The sequence below is a fragment of the Schistocerca americana genome, chromosome 3 (assembly GCF_021461395.2).
Source record: "Schistocerca americana isolate TAMUIC-IGC-003095 chromosome 3, iqSchAmer2.1, whole genome shotgun sequence".
In the NCBI taxonomy this organism is placed as follows: domain Eukaryota; kingdom Metazoa; phylum Arthropoda; class Insecta; order Orthoptera; family Acrididae; genus Schistocerca; species Schistocerca americana.
The window spans coordinates 108,301,993-108,316,503 of record NC_060121.1 but is presented as its reverse complement, the minus strand read 5'-3'; the positions used below and the strand labels follow the sequence as shown (position 1 = coordinate 108,316,503).

The window sequence follows — 14,511 nt, the reverse complement described above, 5'->3', positions numbered from 1 at the left end:
TGGTTTCATAAATTAACAGCGGAAATTGTCAGAAAAGGCAAAAGTTAAAAATTATGGCGTTCAGTTGTTCAGGTTTATAAATAAAATATGAAAAAACTGAACTATTTATAAATCCAGAAAAATCTGTTAACGACGCCTTTAATACAAAAGGCGAAACTCGTCGGAAAATGGATATAGTAAATCTCCAGTTAAACAGACGCAGTCTGCTGTAGACGTGTGGGGGCGTGTGCTGGATTTCGGGGCAGCCTTACCTTGAGTAGCTTCCCCACCTGCCGACTAGCCTATCTAAACAAAACTAAGCTACCAGCAGTAGTGTATTCATGTGGCATTTTTTTCCGTTGCGTGCGTATTTTTCTACTATGTCATAAACAATGAAGTACAGTGCACTGCACATTAATGTACTGTAATTCTAAAGCTGCAATTTTAAGTCTAATGAAGAACATAAGCATACCCTAAAAAGACCTTTTTTATTTGTTGGGCCCTGAAAACTTTCAAAAACACATACACACAAAAGCAACTGAGTCCACCCATGTCAAATCTCAAATTAAACTTGATATATCCTACTGTCTTAGTACTATACTACGTGCAGTCGAATTTTCATAATTTCTTATTAGTTACGTAATCCAATTAAAGCAGGTGTAGTATGTTCCAAAATTTTACATTTCTCTAATAAGGTGCTTATCTGACTACTTTTTAAATCGCGCGCCACCCGTTCGGAACGCAGCTACATACACACACACACACACACACACACACACACACACACACACACACACACACACACACACCACTGCCAACGCCACCCGTCCGCCCGATACGAGTGTGTGGTTTTCAAGTGCGCTCGTCGAGCTGCTGTACACGTACGGCATTGTTGTATGGTTTGTCGAATCAGACACAATAGAATGAGGTGTTCACGTGGTTTTTAATTGTAATCAATGCGTTCTTTTGTTTGTATTAGTCAGATTTTCGAAAAAATGACTTCGAAACGTAGACAAGGAGGTCTTCGTCCGTTTTATTTACTGAAAAGGAAGAAAGGAGAGAGAAAATGAACAAGTATTATCTGGAAACAATGACGGTGACTAATCATTGTCGGCTCAACGTTCAGCAGGAAGATCTTTGTGATTATTTTGTATGCACTTAATGAAATTCATACAAACACGATTAGTCGAGTTTGTGACTTTTTATTAGGCTGAGTTTCTCTGATCTTTCGGTTGGCGTGGTGTGGGTGGCTGTGGTCTGGACTCTGGATCAGTATTGCCAAGCTATTGATTTTTCCCACTAAATTCGGTGGTTTTCAGTACCTGTCTAGTGTGCAGATTTTGCGTCTACTGGCTGATGTGAATTATTGTGGATTTTAAAAAGATTAGGTTGATTTATGGTAAAATTATTTTTTAAATCACTTGATCCATTCTACATACAGCAATGAACAATATTTCATTTGCTAGATGCTAGTAGCTCTTAAATTTGTATCACCTAAATATTTGTAATGCACGATATTTTGTCTTCGTTTCCATGTTGTTTTGTGGCGGTATTGTTATGCACCCGTTTAGTTATGCGCTCTAGTATTAATAAATCTGCAATTGCACAGTGCATATCTGTAGTGCCAATGGTAATGTGGTGTTTCTCAAATCAGTTGCTGTTGTTTTAGTGGTAAACATATGTAAAATAAAGGGACAGTATACCCAGAAATTTCGTGTAGAGTCGCTACGCGATAGCAAATTTACAGGCTGGGTAGAAAGATTTCAAGGCTATGACACAAGAGCATATTATAAATTTTGCCGTAATATTTTGTTAGCGTGTTCTGCGCAATAATAACTCACATAGACGCAAAAAAAAAAAAAAATAGGGCAGCAGCAGCACTATTGTCAACAAACAAAAATACCTTTCAATACTGTGTAAGAGTATTCAGAAGTGAATCAAGCTGAGGGTTCCCTTGAATTATTTGTTTCCACCCACTGTCCGGTCATGTCATGTCTTCACATAACTGATTCGTGCAACAGTAAATTCACTGACAGTAATATTACCAGAAAACCTAAAATACGTAGAACAGAATGAAGTGCAGGTATAAAATAAGTAATAAGGCGGTATTTTGTGGAAAATTCACCGAGATGTGTCTGGCAGTTGGGTCAAGCCTATCTACAACCTGTCGAAGTCATTGAAGAATTTGCAAAGCGCTACCCGAGGAGACTCGCTATGCGTTAAATGTCCTTTTCAGAATATCAATGTTTACCTTCAGAAATCCTACGCTCAGTTGGGTCAAGCCCTACCGAAAACAAAATCCTGGATCTACCACTGACTACAAAATATTGCAGTAAATATTAGATGTCGATGACTCAGACGAAGAAACTGGTATCCGAAACGGCTTCCTCCCACCCCCTCGCCCTTATTTCGGTTCACTCGGGTTGTACTGTTATTATTATTATAGTTAACTTATGAAACGATATACTTTCGCCGAAACTTCATCCCACCAAAAATAATTTACTGGTTCATTCGTTGGTCAATGTATTACAAACCTTAGATACGTAAAAAGTCAAAATTCCTAGTTAAGACCAAAATTGTGTAGCTTTAAGTTTCGTCACAGGAACTTCTTATTCCTAGGTTACGCTATTATGAAATATCACAAAAATGTCCAATACTTCTAGAATCTGACTTCACCTACTATTACAGAGGCTGTCAATTTAATGCTCTGAATTAGTAACAGGTAGTCCTTCTGCCGGCAGGTATGCAGGGTCACGTGATATGGGGCGCCGAGCCCCGCGGGCTGCCAGCGGGCAAGATCCTGCCGCAGTACCTGCAGGAGTTGGGCTACGTCACCAGGGCGATCGGAAAGTGGCACCTGGGACACCACGCCAGGAACTACACGCCCACGCACCGTGGCTTCGACTCACACTTTGGCTACTGGAACGGATGGGTCGGCTACTACGACTTCATATTTGAGACTGATGTAAGATATCTGGTCGTTAAACTCACGCACATACACCTGAAACACACAGTATTGTGGTTACGGCCTATTTCGGCACAGTACACCGCTGTTGCTTAGGTAGTGGACAGGTTTCCAGTTTTCACAACCAGCATGGCTAATATTTGGATTTTCTTGCACTTAGCTACAATTTTCTAATGATACGACCTCGACGCATGTAACTGCATAGTTCTTCGAATGCAGTAGAGGTACGGGCATCATATTTTGGATGGGTTTCGATGAAGTAGTTTACACTGTTCCCACGAATGAACTGCCACGATTGTCTGGAATCACAAGGCACAGTGAAATATGGGCGGGATGAGGCCTAGTTTGCTGTAAGTAATACCTAAGGATGAGAAATATCTTCCTGAACATGTATTGGAATGAATAAATCAATTAAGTATGCAAACACCAAAAATTTTATTACAGCCAACATAATAATGATGATTCTTATTACATCATATACACAGAGTGGTCCATTGAACGTGACCGGGCCAAATATCTCACGAAATAAGCATCATACTAAAAAACTACAAAGAACCAAACTTGTCTTGTTTCAAGGAGGAAACTAGATCATAGGTCAAACGGATATCAATTGCGTTTTTTAAATAGGAACCCCCATTTTTATGACATATTCGTGTAGTACGTAAAGAAATATGAACGTTGTAGTTGGACCACTTTTTTCGCTTTGTGACAGATGGCGCTGTAATAGTCATAAAACATATGGCTCACAATATTAGACGAACAGTTGGTCACGGGTGGGTTTTTTAAATAAAAATACAGAACTAGGTACGTTTGAACATTTTATTTGGGTTATTCGAATGTGATACATGCATCTTTGTGAACTTATCATTTCTGAGAACGCATGCTGTTACAGCGTGATTACCTGTAAATACCACATTAATGCAATAAATGCTCAAAATGACGTCCGTCAACCTCAATGCATTTGGCAATACGTGTAACGGCATTCCTCTCAACAGCGAGTAGTTCGCCTTCCGCAATGTTCGCACATGCATTGACAATGCGCTGACGCATGTTGTCAGGCGTTGTCGATGGATCACGATAGCAAATATCGTTCAACTTTCCACACAGAAAGAAATCCGGGGACGTCAGATCCGGTGAACGCGTGGGCCATGGTATGGTGCTTCGACGACCAATCCACCTGTCATGAAATATGCTATGCAATAGCCCTTCAACCGCACGCGGGCTATGTGCCGAATATCCATCATGTTGGAAGTACATCGCCAGTGTGTCATGCAGTGAAACATCTTGTAGTAGGATCGCTAGAACATTACCTAGGAAATCAGCATACATTGCATCATTTACATTGCCATCGATACAATGGGGGTCAATTATCCTTCCTCCCATAATGCTGCACCATACATTAACCCGCCAAGGTCGCTAATGTTCCACTTGTCGCAGCCATCGTGGATTTTCCGTCTCTCAATAGTGCATATTATGCCGGTTTACGTTACCACTGGTGGCGAATGATGCTTCGTTGCTAAATAGAACGCGAGCTAAAAATCTGTCATCGCCCCGTAATTTCTCTTGTGCCCTGTGGTTGAACTGTACACGACGTTCAAAGTTGTCACCATGCAATTCCTGGGGCATAGAAATATGGTACGGGTGCAATCGATGTTGATGTAGCATTCTCAACACCGACGTTTTTGAGATTCCCGATTCTCGCGCAGTTTGTCTGCTACTGATGTGAGGATTAGCCTCAACAGCAGCTAAAATACCTGCTTGCGCATCATCATTTGTTGCAGGTCGTGATTGACGTTTCACATGTGGCTGAACACTTCCTGTTTCCTTAATTAACGTAACTATCCGGCGAACGGTCCGGACACTTGGATGATGTCGTCCAGGATACCGAGCAGCATACATAGCACACACCCGTTGGGCATTTTTATCACAATAGCCATACATGAACACGATATCGACCTTTTCCGCAATTGGTAAACGGTCTATTATATCACGGGTAATGTATCACGAAGCAAATACCGTCCCCACTGGCGGAATGTTCGTGATACCACGTACGTTTGTGACTGTTACAGCGCCATCTATCAGAGAGCGAAAAAAGTGGTCCAACTAAAACATTCATATTTCTTTACGTACTACACGAATATGTAATAAACTGGGGGTTCCTATTTAAAAAAAAAACACAGTTGATATCCGTTTGGATTACTCAAATCTTTAAATCAAGAGATTTTATCTACCTAAGTAGTTTGAGGAGTGAGTACAACAGATTGATTGTACAGGAATTATTTTGAAGAAAACATTTAACAGAAAGGTTGAAAATGCCGTCTTGTGCTATAAAGAACGTAAAACACTGACTCCAACTTTCAGATGCGATGTTGACTGCCAACCACGGTGGCGAAACAGAAACTGAAACAGATGCGGGGCCCCGAATTATGATGATGCACGTGCATTGACACAGACTGAACCAATACAAACAAAGATTGTTAGGTAGGATAATGATGTAATCTGAAACAATCAATTAAAGTTTGTATTACTGCCGTTGTTCTAACCCAGGGCTCCTGCTTACCAGACAGATGCGACAGCCGTTCCCCATACAGGCACTGAAGCACCCCCAGCTCGTACGTCTCCCTCCGCGATATGAACCCTGTCCATTGGTATTCCCCTTCTAAACATGCATCATTATTGCCGAGGCTCTCCAGTATTGAAATAACACATTATCGTTGTGCCAAACGGCGTTAATACTACATTTATATCAGGCGTAGCTGATACATTTATCATATACAGCTGATACTTGTAAGCCGTATTATGTCTCACTTTACCTATGACATGATGTAGGCTGTAGCAATGAACTAAAATTTGTACCAGTAGGTGACTTGGGTTCGTTGGTTTGTTGGTTGGGGTGTTTTCAGATCAGACAGCGAGGTCATCGGTCTCATCGGATTAGGGAAGGAAGTCGGCCGTGCCCTTTCAAAGGAACCATCCCAGCATTAGACTTGGGTTCGAATCCCACCAGTGGTACAAATATTAATGCATTGCTTCAGCCTACATCATTATTGTAGACAAAGGTGAGACTCAGTAAGGGCCAGGAACATTAACTGTATATGACTGAAGACTGTTAGATTAAGATTTACTATCTGCCTCACTGATTCATTAATCATTGATGAAACATGTGACTTTCAGTTGTACTAGGTCTTTTCAATATATTCCGGAACTTTGTCCACAATATTCTTCTACTCTTACTTTTTACTTTTTGTGCATGGTCTTCTTCGAAATATTCTCCTCCACAAATGATACACTGTTGCCATTTCTATTTCGGGAAGCAGTCTTGGTACGCCTCTTGCTTGATCGCGAGAACCGCCGCCTGTGAATTTTCTTTTATCTTGTCTGTCGTTGCAAATCTTTTTCCTTTCTGCGGGTTTTTAACACTGGAAGTAAAGAAAAGTCCCTGAGGGGGCAGGTCTATAGAGTACGGAGGATGAGACTGCACGGGGATTTTGTTTTTGGTGCAGTAGTAACGCACGAACAGGGATGAATGTGGCGATGCGTTATCGTGATGCAAGAGTCATGAATTGCGTCGCCACATTTCAGGCAGTTTCCTTCCTACAATTTCTCGCAGGCACCACAACACGTCCCTGTGGTACCATCGATTAACAGTTTCTTTCTGTGGCATGCATTCATGATGATCTACTCCTTCAATGTCAAAGAAAACTGTCATCGTGGCTTTGATATTTTACCTTACCTGCTAACGTTTTTGGTGTTAGATAACCTTTCCCGACCCATTATGAAGACTGAAACTTCGCCTCAACATCACAAGTGTAGACTCGCGTCCCACCAGCAGTTATGATTCTCTTAAGAAACACCTCGTTCTCATTTGCGCGATCGAAAAGGTCTTCACAGACTGCGAAACGAGGGTCTTTCTGGTGTTGACTCATGAACCATGTAGACGAACTTGGCGGCAACATGATGCATTCCAAGATGCTGTGTCAGGATTTTGTGACATGATCGAACCGAAATGTTACATTCTTCTGCAGTCAGTCTTCGAGTGGCATGCACAGTTCAACTGATGTTCCTGACGTTAGAGACATCGGTAGATGTCGAAGTGAGTCCTGAAGGAGAGTCACCATTAACTAAAGTCCGGCCATCTTTAAACCGTGTGAACCATTCTTAACACCCAGTATGGCTTAAGCACCCATCGCCGTAGGCTTCCTGCATCATTTGGTGCGGCCCTGAAAAGGTTTTCTTGAGTTTTATGCAAAGTTTAACACAGACACTTTGGTCCTCTAACACTGCCATCTCGAAATTCGCAAAACTGCGGGACACAACTTTCTACTCAGTAGAGCACTGAACAATAAATGAGAGACGCACAACAAGGAAACTTCCGGCTGTTACACGTTAAACACAGGCGTGTTCAGGTATGCCAACCGCATTTCGCTTCAACACACCGTTGGCGCGAAATTACGAATGTTCCGGAATTATATGAACAGACCTGGTATATTATCTATGTGTTGTCGTCTAAAAAAGTTAAATTTGTTGTTGAATATAAGGTTTAGTAGAGCGCTAGTATTTCCCGATTTATTGAGTGACATCTGATCTAATTTCACGGGTGATTTTTCTCGTGATGTTTGGGAGCAAAGAAGGGCTTATTTTAATAGTGGTACAAGTCCATTTTTGTTCATTTTGAGAAACAGAGTCCTAAAGTTAAATGAGTGCTGAAAAATCTGCAGTTGAGGTACCAGAAATATTCAATATAATAATTCCAATCCCAAAGAAAGCAGGCGTAGACAGATGTGAAAATTACCCAACTATCAGTTTAATAAGTCACGGCTGCAAAATACTAACGCGAGTTCTTTACAGACGAATGGAAAAACTAGTAGGAGGCGATTTCGGGGAAGATGTTTGCATTCCGTAGAAATATTGGAACACGTGAGGCAATACTGACCCTATGACTTATCTTAGAAGAAAGTTTAAGGAAAGGCAAACCTACGTTTCTAGCATTTGTAGACTTAGAGAAAGCTTTTGACAATGTTGACTGGAATACTCTCTTTCAAAATCTCAAGGTGTCAGGGGTAAAATACAGGGAGCGAAAGGCTATTTACAATTTGTACAGAAACCAGATGGCAGTTATAAGAGTCGAGGGACATGAAAGGGAAGCAGTGTTCGGGGAGAGAGTGAGACAGGGTTGTAGCCTCTCCCCGATGTTATTCGATCTGTATATTGAGCAACCAGTAAAGGAAACAAAAGAAAAATTCGGAGTAGGTATTAAAATCCATGGAGAAGAAATAAAAACTTTGAGGTTCGCCGATGACATTGCAATTCTGTCAGAGACAGCAAAGGACTTCGAAGACCAGTTGAACGGAATGGACATTGTCTTGAAAGGAGGGTATAAGATGAACATCAACAAAAGGAAAACGAGGATAATGGAATGTAGTCGAATTATGTCGGGTGATGCTGAGGGAATTAGATTAGGAAATGAGACACATAAAGTAGTAAAGGAGTTTTGCTATTTGGGGAGCAAAATAACTGATAATGGTCGAAATAGAGAGGATGTAAAATGTAGACTGGCTATGGCAAGGAAAGCGTTTCTGAAGAAGAGAAATTTGTTAACATCGAGTATAGATGCAAGTGTCAGGAAGCCGTTTCTGAATGTATCTGTATGGAGTGTAGCCATGTATGGAAGTGGAATATGGGCTATAAATAGTTTGTAAATATGGTTCCACATAAGAATGCTGAAGATTAGATGGGTAGGTCACATAACTAATGAAGAGGTATTGAATAGAACTGGGGAGAAGCGAATTTTGTGGCACAACTTGACTAGAAGAAGGGATCGGTTGGTAGGACATGTTCAGAGGCCTCAAGGGATCACCAATTTAGTATTGGAGGGCAGCGTGGAGGGTAAAAATCGTAGAGGGAAACCAAGAGTTGAGAACACTAAGCAGATTCAGAAGGATATAGGTTGGAGTAGGTACTGAGAGATGAAGAAGCTTGGGCAGGGTGGCGTACCATGGAGAGCTGCATCAAACTAGTCTCAGGACTTAAGGCCACAACAAAACAAGACAATAGCTTCTTGCTAGAGATGAACCTTTCTTTCTGTTTGTGTGGATCATTGATTTCGGAAGCATTATCGACACAAAAGTGGAAGTAATGGACTTGTACGACTATTGAAATAAGCCCTTCAAATCTTGACATACTCTTATTTTTCGTGTCTACAGTGTCTTCCTGTTTCAAGCAGAGTGTTATCTTGTAGGAGATGCATGGTTACGACATGCGCGACGACATGAAGACCGCCTGGGAGTACTCGGGCCAGTACGTGACGGACGTGTTCACGGACGAGGCTGAGAGACTCATCGGCGAACACGACACGGAGCGGCCGCTCTTCCTGTACTTCGCCCACCTCGCCTGCCACGCCGGCGACGAGGCGAAGCTGCTGGACGCTCCTCAGGAAGTCGTGAACAGGTTCAACTACATCTCTGACCCGAACCGGCGCCTCCTAGCAGGTGATACGCTGCAGCATTCGCGACAGCGGCGCTTTCTTAATAACCCTCTCTTTCAGGTTGACAAACCTCCCCTTAGAAAAATTTATCAATTACTGTGCTGATAAACCCCTTATGTTATTTGATTTTCAAACAGCTGAGCAAAACTGAACGTACTCAGACATTTCTCTCTTTACTTATTCTGATCATACTGACATACCAAATTTTTAGCGCAACGCAATCTGACTTCCAATAATCCCTACAAAAGAATGGCCCTGACTAACAATAACCTATACCTTTCATGAATCACTTACCTCACAAAAATCTTCGTTACTCGAACTACCGCAATACAGCGAACGCCAATACTGCCAGCAAAATAAAAGATTCTAACTACTGAAGGCACTAACTGCTGATAGGCCTAGTTAGCAAATGAAAGATTTGGATAGAGAACAAACAATGTAATTACCTTAATAGTGTTCAAAAGTCATCATATATATGTCAGTTCATGACATCCAGTCTTACAAATTTAGTCTCTCTAATGGACACACGTCCAGATCATCCGCTCTCAAAACTCCGCCGTCTCACTCCCCACATCCACCACTGCTGGCGGCTCACCTCCAACCACGCAACGCTACGCGCTGCTCACATCCAACTGCCCAGCACTACAATAGCCAATATTACAACAATGCCAATCAGCCACAGACTGCACACAGCACAACCAGAGATTTTCATACATAGCGCTCGTGGCGTTACCAATATAAAAACCTACTCACAGTTTTGTGAGTTTGTAGATCAGTAGAGGAGGGAAAGCGTGCTCCTATGCACATTGCGGTGAAGTTTAACTAACTAAACAGGGGCATGAAAACATTTATTCACAAAGGTATTCCTGAACTATATTTAACGTGGAGCTCATACGTCAGTATTTACGTCATCTGCAGACTGATAGTTAAAGTCATTACAAGTCGTATGTTTTAGGATGATTAGCACCTTCAAGTACATGTGACAAGAGCAAGCCCACAAATCTCGTTTTCTCCTGGGTAGCAGGTCAGGTGTTGAAATGCGTTGTGGAGCCAAAACGATTATTCTCTACTAACATGCGTAGTTCAATTAGTTGTGCTGTACGACCATTCAGAAGACATCAGACTATAAAGTTTGTGACATTCTTGTGGGAAGGCTGTTCCTCACAGAAAAAAAACAAGGCACCGATTTCATCTACACATCTACATCTACATTTATACTCCGCAAGCACGCTGGACTCGCATTCGGGAGGACGACGGTTCAATCCCGCGTCTGGCCATCCTGATTTAGGTTTTCCGTGATTTCCCTAAATCGCTACAGGCAAATGCCGGAATGGTTACTTTGAAAGGGCACGGCCGACATCTTTCCGCGTCCTTCCCTAATCCGATGAGACCGATGACCTCGCTGTTTGGTCTCTTCACGCAACCAACCCAACCCAACCCCACCGAACGGTGTGTGGCGGAGGGCACTTTACGTGCCACAGTCATTACCTCCGTTTCATGTTCCAGTCGCGTATGGTTCGCGGGAAGAATGACTGCTGGAAAGCCTCCGTGCGCTCTTGAATCTCTCTAATTTTACATTCGTGATCTCCTCGGGAGGTATAAGTGGGGCGAAGCAATATATTCGATACCTCATCCAGAAACACACCCTCCCGAAACCCGGACAGCAAGATACACCACGATGCAGAGCGCCTCTCTTGCAGAGTCTGCCACTTGAGTTTGCTAAACATCTCCGCAACGCTATCACGTTTGCCAAATATCCCTGTGACGAAACGCGCCGCTCTTCTTTGGATCTTCTCTATCTCCTCCGTCAGCCCGACCGAGAGAGTGTTTTGTAAGCCACCTCCGTTGTTGATGGACTACATTTTCTAAGGACTCTCCCAATGAATCTCAACCTGGCACCCGCCTTACCAACAATTAATTTTATTGATCATTCCACTTCAAATAGTTCCGTACGCATACTCCCAGATATTTTTCAGAAGTAACTGCTAGCTGTGTTTGTTCCGCTATCATATAAACATACAATAAAGGATCCTTCTTTCTATGTATTCGCAATACATTACATTTGTCTATGTTAAGGGTCAGTTGCCACTCCCTGCACTAAGTGCCTATCCGCTGTAGATCTTCCTGCATTTCACTGCTATTTTCTAATGCTGCAACTTCTCTGTATATACCGAGCGACGTGGCGCAGTGGTTAGCACACTGGACTCGCATTCGGGAGGACGACGGTTCAATCCCGTCTCTGGCCATCCTGATTTAGGTTTTCCGTGATTTTCCTAAATCGCTTCAGGTAAATGCCGGGATGGTTCCTTTGAAAGGGCACGGCCGATTTCCTTCCCAATCCTTTCCTCATCCGAGCTTGCGCTCCGTCTCTAATGACCTCGTTGTCGACGGGAAGTTAAACACTCATCTCCTCCTCCTCCTCCTCTCTGTATACTACTGCATCATCCGCGAAAAGCAGCATGGAACTTCCGACACTATCTACTAGGTCGTTTATATATATTTTTTGAAAAGCAATGGTTCCATAACACTCCCCTCAGTCACGACAGTGGTTGCTTTAACGTCTGTAGACGTCTCAACATTGAGAACAACATGCTGTGTTCTGTTTGCTAAAAACTCTTCAATCCAGCCCCACAGCTATTCTGATATTGCGTTGACTCTTACTTTGTTTATCAGCCGACAGTGCGGAACTGTACCTGAGAGCCTGTATCTAATATTTTCTGGGTCTCATGAACAAATATAGCCAGTTGGGTCTCACACGATCGCTGTTTCCGGAATCCATTTTGATTCCTACAGAGTAGATTCTGGGTTTCCAAAAACGACATGACACGCGAGCAAAAAACATGTTCTAAAATTCTACACTAGATAGATGTCAGAGACATAGGCCTATGGTTTTGCGCATCTGCTCGACGACCCTTCTTGAAAACTGGAACTACCTGTGCTCTTTTCCAATCATTTGGAACCTTCCTTTCCTCTAGAGACTTGCGGTACACGGCTATTAGAAGGGGGTCAAGTTCTTTCGCGTACTCTGTGTAGAATCGAATTGGTATCCCGTCAGGTCCAGTGCAGTTTCCTCTGTTGAGTGATTTCAGTTGCTTTTCCATTCCTTGGACAATTATTTCGATGTCAGCCATTTTTTCGTTCGTGCGAGGATTTAGAGAAGGAACTGTAGTGCGGTGTCCCTCTGTGGAACAGTTTTGGAAAAAGTTGTGATTATGACAAGGTACCACACTACAAAAATATCTTATTATTACCCTACACGCTGTGTAAAATCCTAATACTATAATAGCTTCTCGCAATCCTTACAAGCAAACCGTGGTAACATAACGATCATAATAATTCAGCAAAGATGTTGCTGATTAAAGAACGCAATTCGCAAATATTCGAACACGCAGAGAAGCCGATAGCAAAGTTCACCATTTTCCGGTAGTGGCTGAATCGACAAAGCTGACTTGTGACTCGCACTGAAGAGAATCAGGGAAGTGGCCACACGATGCATTGAATAAAACATGGCTGATTAAATAACATTGTATAACGTTAGTACAGATATCTCACGTGATAGTCCCGCAGTGCTCCAAACGATAGAGATTAATGGTTATACGGAATCGTAAGTCAAAACTGGACTTGCTCCTGTCCTAAATCACCGTTCAAGTGAGCACAGAAGCTGTGCACCATATTTACGTGACCATGGAGCAGCGACTACATGCTGCTAGTCGTCTCGTCAACGCCCCGTAACTTCAATCTGAAACAAAATCTGCCTCGCCTACTAGCTATGACACCGAACAATCTTGGAGGGGATGCAGAGAACAATCAGGTGGATGAATTTGCTAATGGTCTCCCATCAGAAGACTTGAGGGAGAGCACTTGGTTCCTGCGACTCAGGATTCTCCACTCGGTTTGACGTCAAAAATTAGAATACGGTGTCCCTAACGCGTGGGTCCGGAAGAAGCAATCACGTCGCCGCTTGTTTAAAATGGTTGGGCAGACAGATGATGCCACTGTCTGGCAACATGGGCCGGCTTCGAATAATATCACATCCAATCGCCTTTCCCAAGCTGCTGCCTGAAAGTTCAACCAAGAATTTCCACCTGAATTCACACAGTCGCATGTGTTGTAACTGCACCCACATTCATTCAGTCTAGCGATCATCCATGTTTTGGACAGATGTTATGGTACATAACGTATTACAGGCACATAACGTGCTGAATACCAAATGTTGTAAAAATGAAGATAAAACAAACTCAGTTTCAGCTGCTAGCATGTAAAAATGTGAGAAATCGCAGGCAAAGAAAAGATGTTATCATCCTTAATCAAAACACATTAAAAAAACACAAATTTATATCAAAGTTTGATTGGTTGACGCCTTTAGGTAATGGACCATGAATTAGGGTGGTTCACGAACGACAACTCAAGTACACATGTTATTCCAAAACGTTATCGTGGAAGCAGGGGCCATGAGGCGCTGGTGAAATAACAAAAAATGGTTCAAATGGCTCTGAGCACAATGCGACTTAACTGCTGAGGTCATCAGTCGCCTAGAACTTAGAACTAACTAAACCTAACTAACCTAAGGACATCACACACATCCATTCCGGAGGCAGGATTCGAACCTGCGATCGTAGCAGTCGCGCGGTTCCGGACTGCGCGCCTAGAACCGCTAGACCACCGCGGCCGGCATGAAATAACACACACTGCTAAAGATACCTTTTGTAGCGTTGGCAGAAGAGCCAACACCGTGTTGCTAGAGGAGCCGAAATGCACGCGTTTAATTACACGCAGACTGGCGTCAGGTCTGGAACAATTAAAGGAGTTGAGTCTAATAAGAAAAGAACGTAGTTCTTGGAATACTTAACTTTAATCCATATTTGGAGTACATCGCTCTTGCTGCACATGCTTCAATATAAATATCAATTGAATACGGCGCCTTGCTAGGTCGTAGCAAATGACGTAGCTGAAGGCTATGCTAACTATCGTCTCGGCAAATGAGAGCGTAATTTGTCAGTGAACCACTGCTATGCACGTCGGCTGTACAACTGGGCGAGTGCTAGTAAGTCTCTCTAGACCTGCCGTGTGGCGGCGCTCTGTC

The 14,511-nt window shown here is 42.8% G+C and overlaps 1 protein-coding gene across 1 annotated transcript in view; it reads left to right on the top strand.

Moving 5' to 3' along the window:
* The window catches only part of LOC124607027 (arylsulfatase B-like), a 100,014-nt gene that overhangs the window by 34,792 nt on the left and 50,711 nt on the right, over positions 1-14,511 (top strand). Inside the window, exons 4-5 of the mRNA XM_047139192.1 lie at positions 2,721-2,944; positions 9,183-9,432. Coding sequence (XP_046995148.1) covers positions 2,721-2,944; positions 9,183-9,432 — 474 coding nt within the window. The remainder of the gene's footprint in view (positions 1-2,720; positions 2,945-9,182; positions 9,433-14,511) is intronic.